General features: G+C 44.3%; 1 protein-coding gene across 1 annotated transcript in view; it reads left to right on the forward strand.

Moving 5' to 3' along the window:
- Window positions 1–13053, forward strand: part of Entpd7 (ectonucleoside triphosphate diphosphohydrolase 7) — a 44660-nt gene that overhangs the window by 12013 nt on the left and 19594 nt on the right. The window contains exons 4-6 of the mRNA XM_038344120.1: window positions 3818–4023; window positions 4288–4438; window positions 11489–11592. Coding sequence (XP_038200048.1) covers window positions 3818–4023; window positions 4288–4438; window positions 11489–11592 — 461 coding nt within the window. The remainder of the gene's footprint in view (window positions 1–3817; window positions 4024–4287; window positions 4439–11488; window positions 11593–13053) is intronic.

Raw genomic sequence — 13053 nt, forward strand, 5'->3', positions numbered from 1 at the left:
CCCCAGAACCTGCACCATCACCAATAACTCCAGCTCCAGGGCATCCAGGCTCCTGTCTCTAAGGGCACTTGGGCCAGATGCGCATCTTTAATTCCAGCACTCAGGAGGCAGAGGCAGATGGATCTCTGTGAGTTTGAGACCAACCTGGTCTACAGAGTGAGTTCCAGGTGAGTTGAAACTGCTTAGCGAGACCCTGTCAAAAACATAAATAAAGGTGTTTGAAATCACTGTGGGTTTTGTTGGGGCCAGCATTGCTACACAGTGGCTTTTGCTGAAAGACCGGGCTGGGCAGTTGTCAGCCATGTACAAAGCCCTAGGTTTATCCCTAATACTGCATTAACCATTAACCAAGTGTGGTGCTATACACTTGGGACTTGGGAAGGAGGACAAGACACACGAGACCCTGCTAAAAAACAAAAACAAAAACAAAAACAAAAACAAAAAAACAAAACCAAACAAAAAAAAAGGCTGGAAAACCATTCCAAAGGTGATGAGAAAGAATAAACAGGAAAGAGGGTGAGAGAGGGCGGATGCTTGGGAGAAAAAGGGTTGCATTACAGCATTGGCTACCAAAATGTGAGTCTTTGGGGTCCCTGGAAACATTTTGAGAGCTGTGAATTCAAAGCTTGTAATAATATTGAGATATTATCTACCGTTTTCATTGTAGTAAATCACATGAAGTTTACCGTCCTAACCATTTTTAACTGTTCAGTTCAGTGGCGTTCAGCACATTTACATCATTGTTACATTGTCTCCAGAACTTGTCATCCTGCAAGTCTGAAACTCTCTACACATCAAAGAACAATTCCCCTCTATTCCTCCTGCCAGCCAGTGGTCCCCAACTATTTCACTTTTGTTTCTATGACTTTGACTCCTTTACAGACCTCATGCAAGTGGAATAAATAGAGCGTTTATCTTCTTGTGGCTAGCTTATTTCTCTTGGCCTGACGTCCCATAGTAGCATGTAACGAGATGGTCTTCCTTTGTTACACTGAATAGTATCTCTTTGTATGTATAGACCACGTCTCGTTTACCCATTCATCCAGTGCTGGATGTTCACGTTGCTTCCACCTCCCAACTCCTGCCAGTGTGCTTTGCGTTTTTCAGCAAGTTGCAGATTGTCTCCATGATGTCAGAGGGCACACATCCGGGGAGGGCTTAGCACAGATCAAGATAGCATTACTCAGTTGTACTTTTGTTACTGCATTTCGCTTCGGGATACAGTTGCGGTGGGGGGAATCTGATGTACTTGACAGCATTTTATTTACTATGCGATGAGTTGAGAAGTGGGCATTCAATACTCCCGTGCTCCTAAGCTGTCTTGAGGGAGGATCCTTGGGCAGTCAAGCCGTGAAACACTATTTTTACCATGAGAAAGACCGTAGTTTTCACACTTAGGTATTTCATAGATATTTTATTTATTTTTAAAGATTCTATCTTGTATTTGGGTGTGATGGTCTATGCCTTTAGTCTCAGCACTCAGGAGGCAGGGGGTGTAGATCTCTGTGAATTCAAGATCAGTTTGGTGTCGATAGCGCATTCTAGGTCATCCAGAGCTACATACTCTGTAGTGAAACTCTGTCTCAAAAAAAGGGTGAGGAAACGGCTCAGTGGCTAAGAGCCCAGGTCTGGTCCCTACCCAACGCAGCGCCAAAGGCCTGTAACTGTAACTGCAGTTCCAAGGTATCACCAGACTCATCCGCACTCTGTGTTCCGGCCCTGCATGCACACGGTATGAACGCGTGACTGTGTGTGTGTTTGCAAAATCTCAGACTATATATATATATATATAGTTTTTTATCTTCAAGATTTAAAAAATTGGCATGCAAAAGTTTAAACCTTATGCCTTGCACACGCTAGGCAAGCAGTCTACCACTAAGTGACACTTCTGACCTGTGGACCTTTTAAAAACGAATAAAATAAACCTGTTACCTTTAAAGGAAACAAATGTCAGTATTTAAATAGATAAAGTTTGAGCTTCCTACTGGGAGTTAGAATTTCGAGTTCATCTTTGCAACTGAATTTGGTTCACTTCCCAGGACCTTAAAGATTTTTGCAAGAAACATTGGTGCTGATATGAGTGATTTTTTAAAAAAAAAAACTATACAGTGAAATGTGTCAATATTAGGAAGATTTATATAATTAATTGAACATTTTTTTCCGATAATGATATAGGATCTTGCCTTATTACAAAAAGCTATCTTTTTATAGTTCAGGATAAACCAATAGATTTTAATGTAGCAGAATATAAAATTTTGGCGGGGGTGGGAGGTGGGGGTGGTGGTTGGGTTTTTTGTGTTAGCTAGGTTTTGGTAGTTTGTTTTTGGTTGTTTTGTTTTGTTTTGTTTTGTTTTTGTTTTTTTTTGTTTTGTTTTTGTTTTTGTTTTTTGAGACAAGGTTTCACCATGTAGCTTTGGCTGGCCTGGAGCTCACTATGTAGACTAAGCTGGCTTCCATGTTACAGAGATCCGCAGTTCTCTGCCTCTGAGTGCTGAGATTAAAGGCGTGCAGCATAACACCTGGCTTGTTAGTGAATTTTTTTGTCAACTTAACACAAGCTAGGTTTTCTGGGAAGAGGGACACCTCAACAGCGAAAACGCCTCCATCAGATCGGTTGGTTGGTCTGTAGGGCGTTATCGTGGCTACTGATGATGACAGAGGGTGCTGACCACTGTGGCTGAGGCCACCCTTAGGCAGGTGGTCCTGGGTGGTTAGCAATCAGGCTGAGCGAACCACCAAGAGCAGGTTCCTGCCCTATGTTCCTCCTGCTCTGACTTCCAACAGTGATGGAGTGTGACCAGAAGTGTAAGATGAAATAAACCCTTTCCTCCCCAAGTGCTTTTGGTCATGGTGTTTACCTTAACTGAGACGGTTGCAGTTGCAGCAAAACCTCTAAGAAACTCTACTTATTTTGAGTTATAATATAGAAGCAGAGTGTCTCCAGTGTTCTGGAAGTCTGTCAAAACTATTTCTTGGTCTGAGGATGTTACTCAGTGGTAGAATGCTTGTCTAGCATGTATGAGGCTCAGTCCCTACATCATTCAACCATGAATAAATAAAAGTAAATTTTAAAAGAAAGAAGCTGGGTGGTGGTGCACGCCTTTAGTCCTAGCACTCGGGAGGCAGAGACAGCTGAATCTCTGTGATGAGGTCAGGCTGGTTTACAGAGCAAGTTCCAGGACTGGCTCCATAGCTACTGGGAAACACTGTCTCCAAAAAGGAAAAAAAAAAAAAAAAAAAGGAGAGAAAGCCTCTTCCCTTTTGCAGCAGGCGTGAAAGGCTAGACCATCACACACTCAGCTAAAGCTATGTCTGTAGCACAGTGAATACCAAAGCAAATGTGAGGATGTTGATTAAGGTGCAAAAGACATTTGCAAAATTATGAAACAAAACCACTCTTCTAGTTTTTGCTTCTGAAAGTGTAGCATAGATATGTATAAATATGTTGTGTTAATACAGAATGAATTTATTGTTATCCAGATGAATTACTATTTAAACATTTGCTGGGTCTAGTAGCTCTTGCCTTTAATCCCAGCACTCAGGAGGCAGAGGCAACTGGATCTTTGTGAGTTCAAGGCCAGCCTGATCTATGTAAGGAACTCCAGGATAGCCAAGGCTACATAGTGAAACCCTATCTCAAAAAAACAAGCAAACAAAAACTGAAATATTTTTCACTTTATTTTGTAGCATACCAAGTATACATGGGTCTAGCTCAAGTACACGAAAGCTTGGGGCCCCATAGGACATGAGGACGTTCATGAAGGCTCTGCAAAGCTCCTCTTCATGGACCCCACTCATTTCTGTTTTATCCATTTAGGTATTTGGCTCGGGTAGGAGACCTCGAAGCCACCAACACTGAAGACCCAAATCTGAATTACGGACTTGTGGTGGACTGTGGCAGCAGTGGCTCCCGGATTTTTGTTTACTTTTGGCCAAGACATAATGGGAACCCCCATGACTTGCTGGACATCAAACAGATGAGAGACCGAAACAGCCAGCCTGTGGTTAAGAAAATCAAGCCAGGTACTCATTAGAATACATTTGTTACTGATCTTTTCCCTAGTGTAGGAAGAGAAAGGGGAGGAAGGAGCTCCCTTGTTTTTGTGGGAATCTGGGCAGTGGGAGGAATCTCTCATTTAACTGCCATCCAGCTTCTTTCAAAAACATAAATGTAGGTCCTTGGACAGAATCTTACGAGAATTTGTTTTCTGGGTCTTATGTGATCTACATTAAAATACACAGACACATACGTACGCACATACGTATACATGTTTGGTGTTACTTCAGGAATCTCCGCAATGGCAGATACTCCAGAACATGCCAGCGACTACCTGCGACCTCTGCTGAGCTTTGCCGCCGCTCATGTGCCTGTGAAGAAGCACAAGGAGACCCCCCTTTACATCCTCTGCACAGCGGGCATGAGGTTGCTTCCTGAGAGGTGAGATTCAGGACGGTATGGGACTCAGGGAAGAGAGTCGCTTGCAGCCAGAATGGAGGAGGGTGAAGGCACGCTACACAGAGCTCACAAGTGGGGAAGGCTGCTTGCTCAGAACCAGTGCAGCCATCCCTATACCCAGTTACTGCACAGTCAGGCAGCCATATCTTCCTGTCATTTGTGGCTTTGGATCAGTATCTCTCTGAGATGACAAAGGGGTTCTGAGTTTGGATTGAGGGTGTGGTGGCAATTGGGAGTGGTAGTGACGGTGACTGAGTCATGGAACAGGTATGGTAAGACCGTATTTGCACAGAGACAGGAGTCACCCGAGGAACGGGAGTCATACTGAGGGCTATTGGGAGACCAAGGCAGCAGTTCAACTTTCTCTGTAGCTCTGTTTGGGTCTCCTTCCTCTCCTTGCTACACAAACCTCAGTCTCTGTTGCTTTAGATGCTTTCTTGGCTCTAACCAGTTCGATCTTTTCCACCTGAACCCCAAACTGAGCCTGATATCTTTGTTGTTGTTATTTTTTCGATATAGGGTTTCTCTGTGTGTAGCCCTGGCTTCCTGGAATCCTCTTTGAAGACCAGGCTGGTCTCAAACCCACAGAGACCCTCCTACCTCTGCCTCCCAAGTACTGGGATCAAAGGTGTGCACCACCACCTCAAGAAAGATGCTAGGGCTGACACAGCCTAACTAGGGAGAGGCTCTTCCACTAGGACTTCACCCCAGCTACATACACACTTTTTAAAAAGGTTTAGAAATTTTATTTTATTTGTATGACTGTTTGCCTCCATGTAGGTATGTGCACTACATGCGTGTAGAGCCCACAGATGCTGGAAGAAGGCATTGGGTCCCCTGGAACTAGAGGTTACAGGTGGTTACTGAGAAACAAATCTAGGTCCTGTGCAAGAGCAGCCAGAGTCCTTAACCACAAAGCCACCTTTCCCGTCATCCATATGTGCCTCTAAAGTTTCTTTTTTCTTTAACACTGTGTGTGTGTGTGTGTGTGTGTGTGTGCTCGAATAGAGGTCAGAGAACAACTTTGTACCATTTTATATTCCCACTGTCAAGAGTTCTTTTTTTTTTTCCTACGTCTCTGCAAATACCCGTCTTTTATTTTTCTGGTAATAGCCACCCCAGCAGATGTAAAGTTGTCTTTCCCTGCAGTGCTGGCTTACAGTCCCCTCATGCAGACCTTAAGACGTCATACACCAGCTGACCGTCCGTTGGTCTTTAGAGAAATAGGTGATCAAGTCTACGGTCCCATTTTACAATCAGGTTGTAGGTTCCGTTCTCTCAAGCCGTGAAAGTTTTCCTGTGTTTTGAGGACTAATCCCTCGTCAGACATGCAGTTTGTAAATATTTCACTAGGAAGCTTGCCTTTTTTCCTTCTGCTGGTTTTTCCAGAAACTTCCTGGTTTGGTGTGCTCCCACTTGTGGGTTTTGGTTTTGTTGCCTGTGCTTTTGGTGCCATCTCAGTGAGCTCAGTGCCAGCATCAACGTTGGAATTAAGCCTCCAAGAGTGACCAGTCTCATAAGCATTGGGCATCTCTGAATAATGGAAATATTCTTCCTTGGTAAATAGCAGTTTGCGTTCCCGCACATTTAAATGTTCTCACTTGGTGTTTCTTCAGGCTGCAATACTAGAAACCCTTGCTGTTGTCCCGCTGTGCTGTGCTCAGTGGAGTTCTTGTCTCTCTCGTAGACTCAGTGAGTGGTAGCTCTCTGGCTTTCTGGTGAGGGACAAATTATTTTTATGGTCGTTTGTTATCATGGGAGGCCTTCTAGCTCTGTGTTTACAAAATTTCATTTTGGTTTTACAAACCATGCTTTAAATGTTAAAGCTATAACCTTACATCATTACAGAAAGTCCTAAAAGTACATACTACAAGCCAAACAAAACGGTTCATTCTGCCTCCCAGCAGTTTCATTTTGCATTGGTGACTTTTCTTTGTATATCTATATGTAATTTCTACAAAGTTAGGATCATCCTATAATTTACATTACATTGTTCATTTATTTTAGACAGGATCTCACCGTATAGCCTCAAACTCACAGAGATCCACTTGCCTCTGCCACCCCAAGTGCTGAGATCAAAGGCGTGGACCATTACATCTAGCCAAGATAGAGCTTTGTGTAGTAGTCCAGTCTGGTTTCTAACTCGCTGTGTAGCTGAGGATGACCTTGAATTTGAGGTCTTTCCGCCTCCTTCCGAGTTCTGAGATCAGCGCTAGATGCATTTCTTCACGCCTTTTTTGTTTGTTTGTTTGTTTTAGTGTGGTGCTAGGGCTGAACCTAGGGTTTTGTTCATGGTAAGCAAACACTTCTCTAACCAAGCTACATTCTCCGTTCCTAGAATTTTTCTTTTTTAGATTTATTATTTTATTTGTATGACTGTTTTGCCTACATGCATGTCTGTGCATTATATGTGTCCCTGGTGCCCAAGGAGTGGCTTCAGATCCTCTGGGACTGGAGTTGCAGATGATTGTGAGCCACCATGTAGGTGCTGGGAATTACACCCAGATCCTCTGCAAAAGCAACAATTGTTCTTAATCACTGAGCCAACCCCTCAGCTCCAGAATTTTTGCTTTTTGAAGTAAGTAATAATACCTTTTGTTTGTGAACTTCTAAAATCCTGGGAAGAGAACAGAGGTGAGGGCAGAAGCTAAAGATGCCAGATCATGCAGCCTGGGTCCTGCCTGAGGCCCCACAACCTAGGCTGGGGAGGAAACCCAGAATAAAGGTCAAAGTGGCAGAGCCAGCCAGCAGGGCTGGGCAGAAGAACATGGGCGATGGTTTAGCCACCATATGTGTGTCTGGAGCAAAATAGACAGTCCATCTCCTGGCATTGCCTCTGTCACACAAGTATGAGTGTGGAATCTCGGAATGGTAGGCTCTGCTGGGTCGAGCATCTTCCATTTCTCTTCCTTCTTTTCTGATTGCCTTTCAGTAGTGCATATGTCTGCTCTGCACTCTGGGCTCAATGAAATCATGACTGCCTCTAAGGCCGTGGCTGATACCCATCTGCCTGTTGCTGCAAGAACCTGCGTTGTGTGATTGATGCCTTCCTGTTTCATTGGTATCTGCCCCACTAGTGCTCGTGAGTCGTATGGACTGCTGTTGAATATATCTGCACTAGGTTGTATTTCTTGCCAACAATCAAGCAGATTTTTTTTCTACTTCCTATTTATTTTATAATGGAAATACCTTTAAAATTATATAACGGTATTTACAGGATATTATTTCATTTAATTTTTTAAAAAAGTTTTGAGGTTATAATATAATTACAGCATTTTTTTTCTTTCCTTTCCTCTTTCCAAACCCTTCCATATATATTCCTTCCACTCTCCTTCAAATTCATGGCCTCTTTTCTCATTAATTGTTATTGTATACATGTATCTATATACATATATGTTCCTATAAATAACCCGCTCAGTGTGTATAATGTTACTTGTATGTGTGTTTTCAGGGCCGACCTGGGGAAGGCCGCCTCTCCTGCTGCCAGCTTTCCCTAGCTGCCTGTGGTTCTTTGATTAGGGTTGAGGCCTCGTGGGCTTTCCTCTGTTCCCTTTGGCATGTCCACTGGTGTTTACCGTTGTTCAGTTCATGTTTGGGAAGTTCTGTTGGCCAGTTGTTTGTTTGTTTGTTTTAACTGTAGGAAATTCCAGATGTGAAACTTTGGAGGAGGGAGGACAGTGGGGCGGTGCAGGAGACTTCTGTGTAACCTGGCTCTGTTGAGGAGCTCTCAAAGTTTTGCCACTGAGTTTAAAGTAAAGCAAAGAAACAATTTGAGAATGAAAGCTTCATTCCAGTGCAGTATATGAGGAGGTTTTCTTGTTTCTTTTTCTTTTTATTTCTTTTGAAAACTTTTAAGATTTTCTTTTTACTATTTTTAGTTATGTGTGTCTGTGTGGGTATCCATGTGCACACGAATGCAAGTACCTGAGGGACCAGAAGGAGCTGGTGCCACAGGTGATTGTGATGCTTGATGTGGTGCTGGGATCTGAACTCAGGTCCTCTGCAGGAGTTACAAGGCAAGTACTCCTAATTCAGAGCCATCTCCAACCTTGCCTTTTGTTTTGTTTTGGTTTGTTTTGGTTTTTTGAGACAGGGCTTCTCTGTGTGGCCCTAGCTGTCCTGGAACTAGCTCTTGTAGACCAGGCTGGCCTCGAACTCCCAGAGATCCACCTGCCCCTGCCTCCTGAGTGCTGGGATTAAAGGTGTGTGCCACCACTGCCCAGCTGTTTTTGTTTTTTAAACAAACTCAATTAAGCATATTGAAAAGTATATTGAAAGTTTTTATGTTATGTAAAAATATAAATGGCCCTCATTCCTTTTAACATCAATATGGTTTTAATTTCATTATATAGATGCTTCATAAACTATTTAACTAATTCCCTTGTCGTCATCTTATTTCCCCAAATTATTATAATAAGTAATACTATGGTTGTCTTTTCTTTATTACTTGGATTATATTTTTTAAAGCATAGTGGCTTAGGGTTGGAGAGATGGCTAGACAGTCAAGAACACTCATTCTCACAGAGGACCCAGGCCCAGTTCCCAGCACCCACATGATAGTCACAACTGTCCACAACTCCAGTTCCAGGGGCTGTGATGCCCTCTTCTGACCTCCACAGGCACCAGGAACACACGTGGTGCACACACATATATGCAGGCAGAACACTTATACATGGAATGAAATCAAATCTAAAACAAACATTTGTTAAAGTGTCCCTACTGAATGAAAGGTTAAACATAAACAAACTTTAGCAGTACAGGTAGAGTACCTCGCAGACAGCACCGAAGGCGCCTGGCCATCTTTCCCTGTTGCCACCAGGTGCGGCAAGCCCTCATCTGTGGGCCACTCAGAAGCCTGTTCTGTCCTGAGAGATGGATAACCCCTCCTTACCCCTGTGAACTCTGCAGAACGTCATGATGTGTAACAGTTAGCACTTAAAAACGCTGTACATGAGATTGTATTGGAAAACTAGTTCCTCAAGTATTAATTCTGCCCTTTTAAGTGGCAGCAATAGTTTTCACTGAGTCATGCTGACAGTTATCTGACCTGGTAGAATATTCCTATAATGAATAACTTTAGAAATCCAAGACGTACTGGGGAGAGGCCTCAGCTGAGAAAGTACTTGATTCCCAGGCACGAGGGCCTGAGTTCAGATCCCCAGCCAGGTCTAGTGGAGCATGCCTGTAATGCCGGTGTTGGGGCTGCAGGAACAGGAGGGCCCTGGGGCTGCTGGCCAGCCAGTCTAACCAAACCAGGAAGTTCCAGGTTCACTGTGGAAAAGAATAATATGGAGGGCTGGAGAGGTGGCTCAGCGGCCAAGAGCAGCTGTTGCTCTGCAGCTGTTGCTCTTGTAGAATACCTGGGTTCAGTGCCCAGCACCCACAGAGTGGTTCACAGGCATCTGTAATTCCAGTCTCAGAGACTCTGATGTCCTCTTCTGACCTCCATGGGCATCAAGCATGCATGTGGTCCACATACATACGTGTAGGCGAAACACACATAAAATAAAATGATTAAATCTAACTCTTTAAAAACGATAGAGATTAGTTAAGGAAGACACCCAGTGTCAACTTCTGACTTCCACATATTTACATGTACACACACACACACACACACACACACACACACACAAAATCATGAGAACATTGCAAATGTAAAATGACCATTGGTCTCATTCTTAACTAACATTTACCTTGGATTCATCTTATTATCCTTTGCTTTATTTATTTTTACTTTATCTAATAATCCTAGGAAAAACATTTAAAACTTCAGAAGAAAAATACCCACATGGATATAAGTATCAAATATCACCCTTGAAGTGGAAATTCTAATGAACTTTGTATTCTGAACTGCCTCTGGGTTTTTCAAATGATGAGATTTTTATAAAGAAAAAAGTCAACCCTTGAAACATGGAAAAGTTAATTGTTAGCTCATATAATAGATTATATAAGAGCTGTGGCACTCACTGCGGACTTGTGAGGTCACATGAGGCAGGCTGTATTGTGTAAGACCCGAGGGTGAGTTTGTGTCTGTAATTGACATCTTCCTCTCCGAGTTAGAAACAGTGTAGCTAAGAGTGTCTGCTAGCCTGGGAATCTCGGCTGTAATTTCCTGTGACTTCCTCATGCTCGCCCAGAGCTGTAAAGCCATGTGCTCCTCATGTAACTAGCACCCAGTTACTGCATGATTTAAGGTGAAGGGGTGCTAGCCAGCCTGAGCATGGCAGACATGGCTCTGGCAGGCCTTGCCCTTCTCCCCCATCCCCCAGCCTTATAAAAACCATTAGATTACATTTCTAAAACTACCCCCAAGGTCTATTCTCTTATTTGGCCTCTTCCTCCTCTTGAGACCAAGGTCCAACTATGGAAGTACTGAAGTCCAACAATCAAAGGCCCCCTTTAGCCCATGTAATTAACACGCCCAGTAATAACGAAACACCTCATCCTAACACGGGTTTCCTCCTTTACCTGTGTAAACTGTCATCTGCCTGTGGACCATGGCTGCCTGCTCTCTCCCCAAAGGCAGTTCTTTGTCTCGCTTCTGGGACAGCTGCCCCTTTTCCCTCTCCCTTGTTTCCTTCCTCTTCTCCCTTGGCCTCTGTCTCCCATTTTTGTCTCTTATTGCCTGCCCTTTGTCCCTCTGGGGCAGATCAATCTCCTTTGTGCTGAGAACTTGGTCTTGGGGGTCCTGGGTTAATACTGACCCCTAAATACTGCCTTTGTGTAGGAGGCTGTTCTTTCGTTGCAGTTTGAGCCTCTGAAGTCAAAATAGGAACCAAAATGGATAAGCGCTAGTCAAGTGGATGGGTAGATGGGGAGGCATCCTGACAAGACTACATGGGAGGGCAGTTTGTGATAAGAGGTTTTTATTTGTTTTCTTTCAGAGATGGGGGCTCACTATGTTTCCCATGCTAGCCCTTGGCCCCTGAGCTCCAGCACTCCCTCTACCACAGTTTACTGGGCCGCTTCGGTGCCAGGTGAAAAGACGGTTAATAATTAACTTTGGGTTTTTTTTTTTTTCTTTTTCTGCAGGCAGCAGTTGGCTATCTTGGCTGATTTAGTGAAAGATTTGCCATTGGAGTTTGACTTCCTCTTTTCACAGTCTCAGGCCGAAGTGATCTCTGGGAAGCAGGAAGGTACTGGGCTGGCGGGGTAGCACCAGGTTGCCTCGGAGATGCTCAGGGTTCAGCTTCCCTAGCAGGTGCTCAGGATTGCTATGTGCACCGCCTTCCACTTGGCTCTCCAGAATGGTCCTGGCTCAGCTGTCCAGTCTACTGGTAGCTCTACACTAGTCATCGTTTCTAGGAGTGTAGTTTTCCTAATTTAAACATGAAAGCAAGTTATTCCATTAAGGTGTGAGGAGACCTTAGTTCAAGGAATGATTAGGCTGAGTTACTTTTCTTCTCTTTTGGGCTTTCCTTTTATTGTAATTGCTATGCGGTGTGACTTCCCTTAATACACCACTGCATTGATATTCTCATGTGACCCAGGGTCCAGAATGATTAGTTGCTACCGCTTCTTTCCTGGGTTTGAGACAAGGGTCTCACTGTGTAGCCCTTGCTTGTCAAGAACTTGCTGGCTGGTTTAAAACTTAGAGCAATCCTCCTGCCCCTGCTTCCTAATGCAGGGATTACAGGCGTGCACCAACATGGCCAGCTATTCCAGTTTCTTTTCTTTTCTTTCTTTCTCTCTCACCTTTTTTTTCTTTTTTTCTTTTTTGTGAGACAGGGTTTCTCTGTGTATCCCTGGCTGTCTTAGAACTCACTCTGTAGACCAAGTTAACCTCAAACTCAGAGATTCAGCCTATTCCCGTTTTTGATCAGAGGTGGTCGTGGGGCTGGGAAGATGGCTCACTTGGTAAAGTACTCGCCACACAAGCGTGACAACCTGAGTTAGAGCCTTCAGCACTCACATAAAAACCAGGTGTGATGACACGCACCTGTATTCCCAGAGCTGGAGCAGCAGAGACAAGAATCCCTGGGGCTTGCTGACTAGCCAGCCTAGTTGAATTGCTGAGAGACCCTGCCTTCAAAACACAAGGTGGAGGGTGACTGAGGAAGACATCCAGTGTCATGTCTGGTCCCCGTGTACACTTAGCACGCACATGGGCACATGTGTGCGCACACATATACACACACAGGCACACACACACAGAGGCAGGCACACACACAGGCATGCACACACAGGCACAGGCACACACACAGACACACAGAGGCAGGCACACACACAGGCATGCACACACACATATACAGGCACAGGCACACACACATATAGGCACAGGACACACACAGAGGCACAGGCACACACACAGGCATGCACACACGCACACAGACACAGGCACACACATACATAGAGGCACACACACAGAGGTACACAGGCACACACATAGACAGTCACACCACCACCACCACCAACCAGACAAACAAGCAACAGCAAATCCCCCCTGAACTTCTCCCGCTGCCTCTGAACCTTTGGCGTCTGTTTTCCCACTCTGAGCTGGAAAGGAGTCAGAAAGTTCTCTCTGCCCACACCTGATTCTTCTTCATCCCCAACTGTTTTTGAGTTGAAGCCAAGGAAAACCTAAGGGGAAAAAATGA

Source organism: Arvicola amphibius, chromosome 1 (assembly GCF_903992535.2).
Source record: "Arvicola amphibius chromosome 1, mArvAmp1.2, whole genome shotgun sequence".
NCBI classification, from domain to species: domain Eukaryota; kingdom Metazoa; phylum Chordata; class Mammalia; order Rodentia; family Cricetidae; genus Arvicola; species Arvicola amphibius.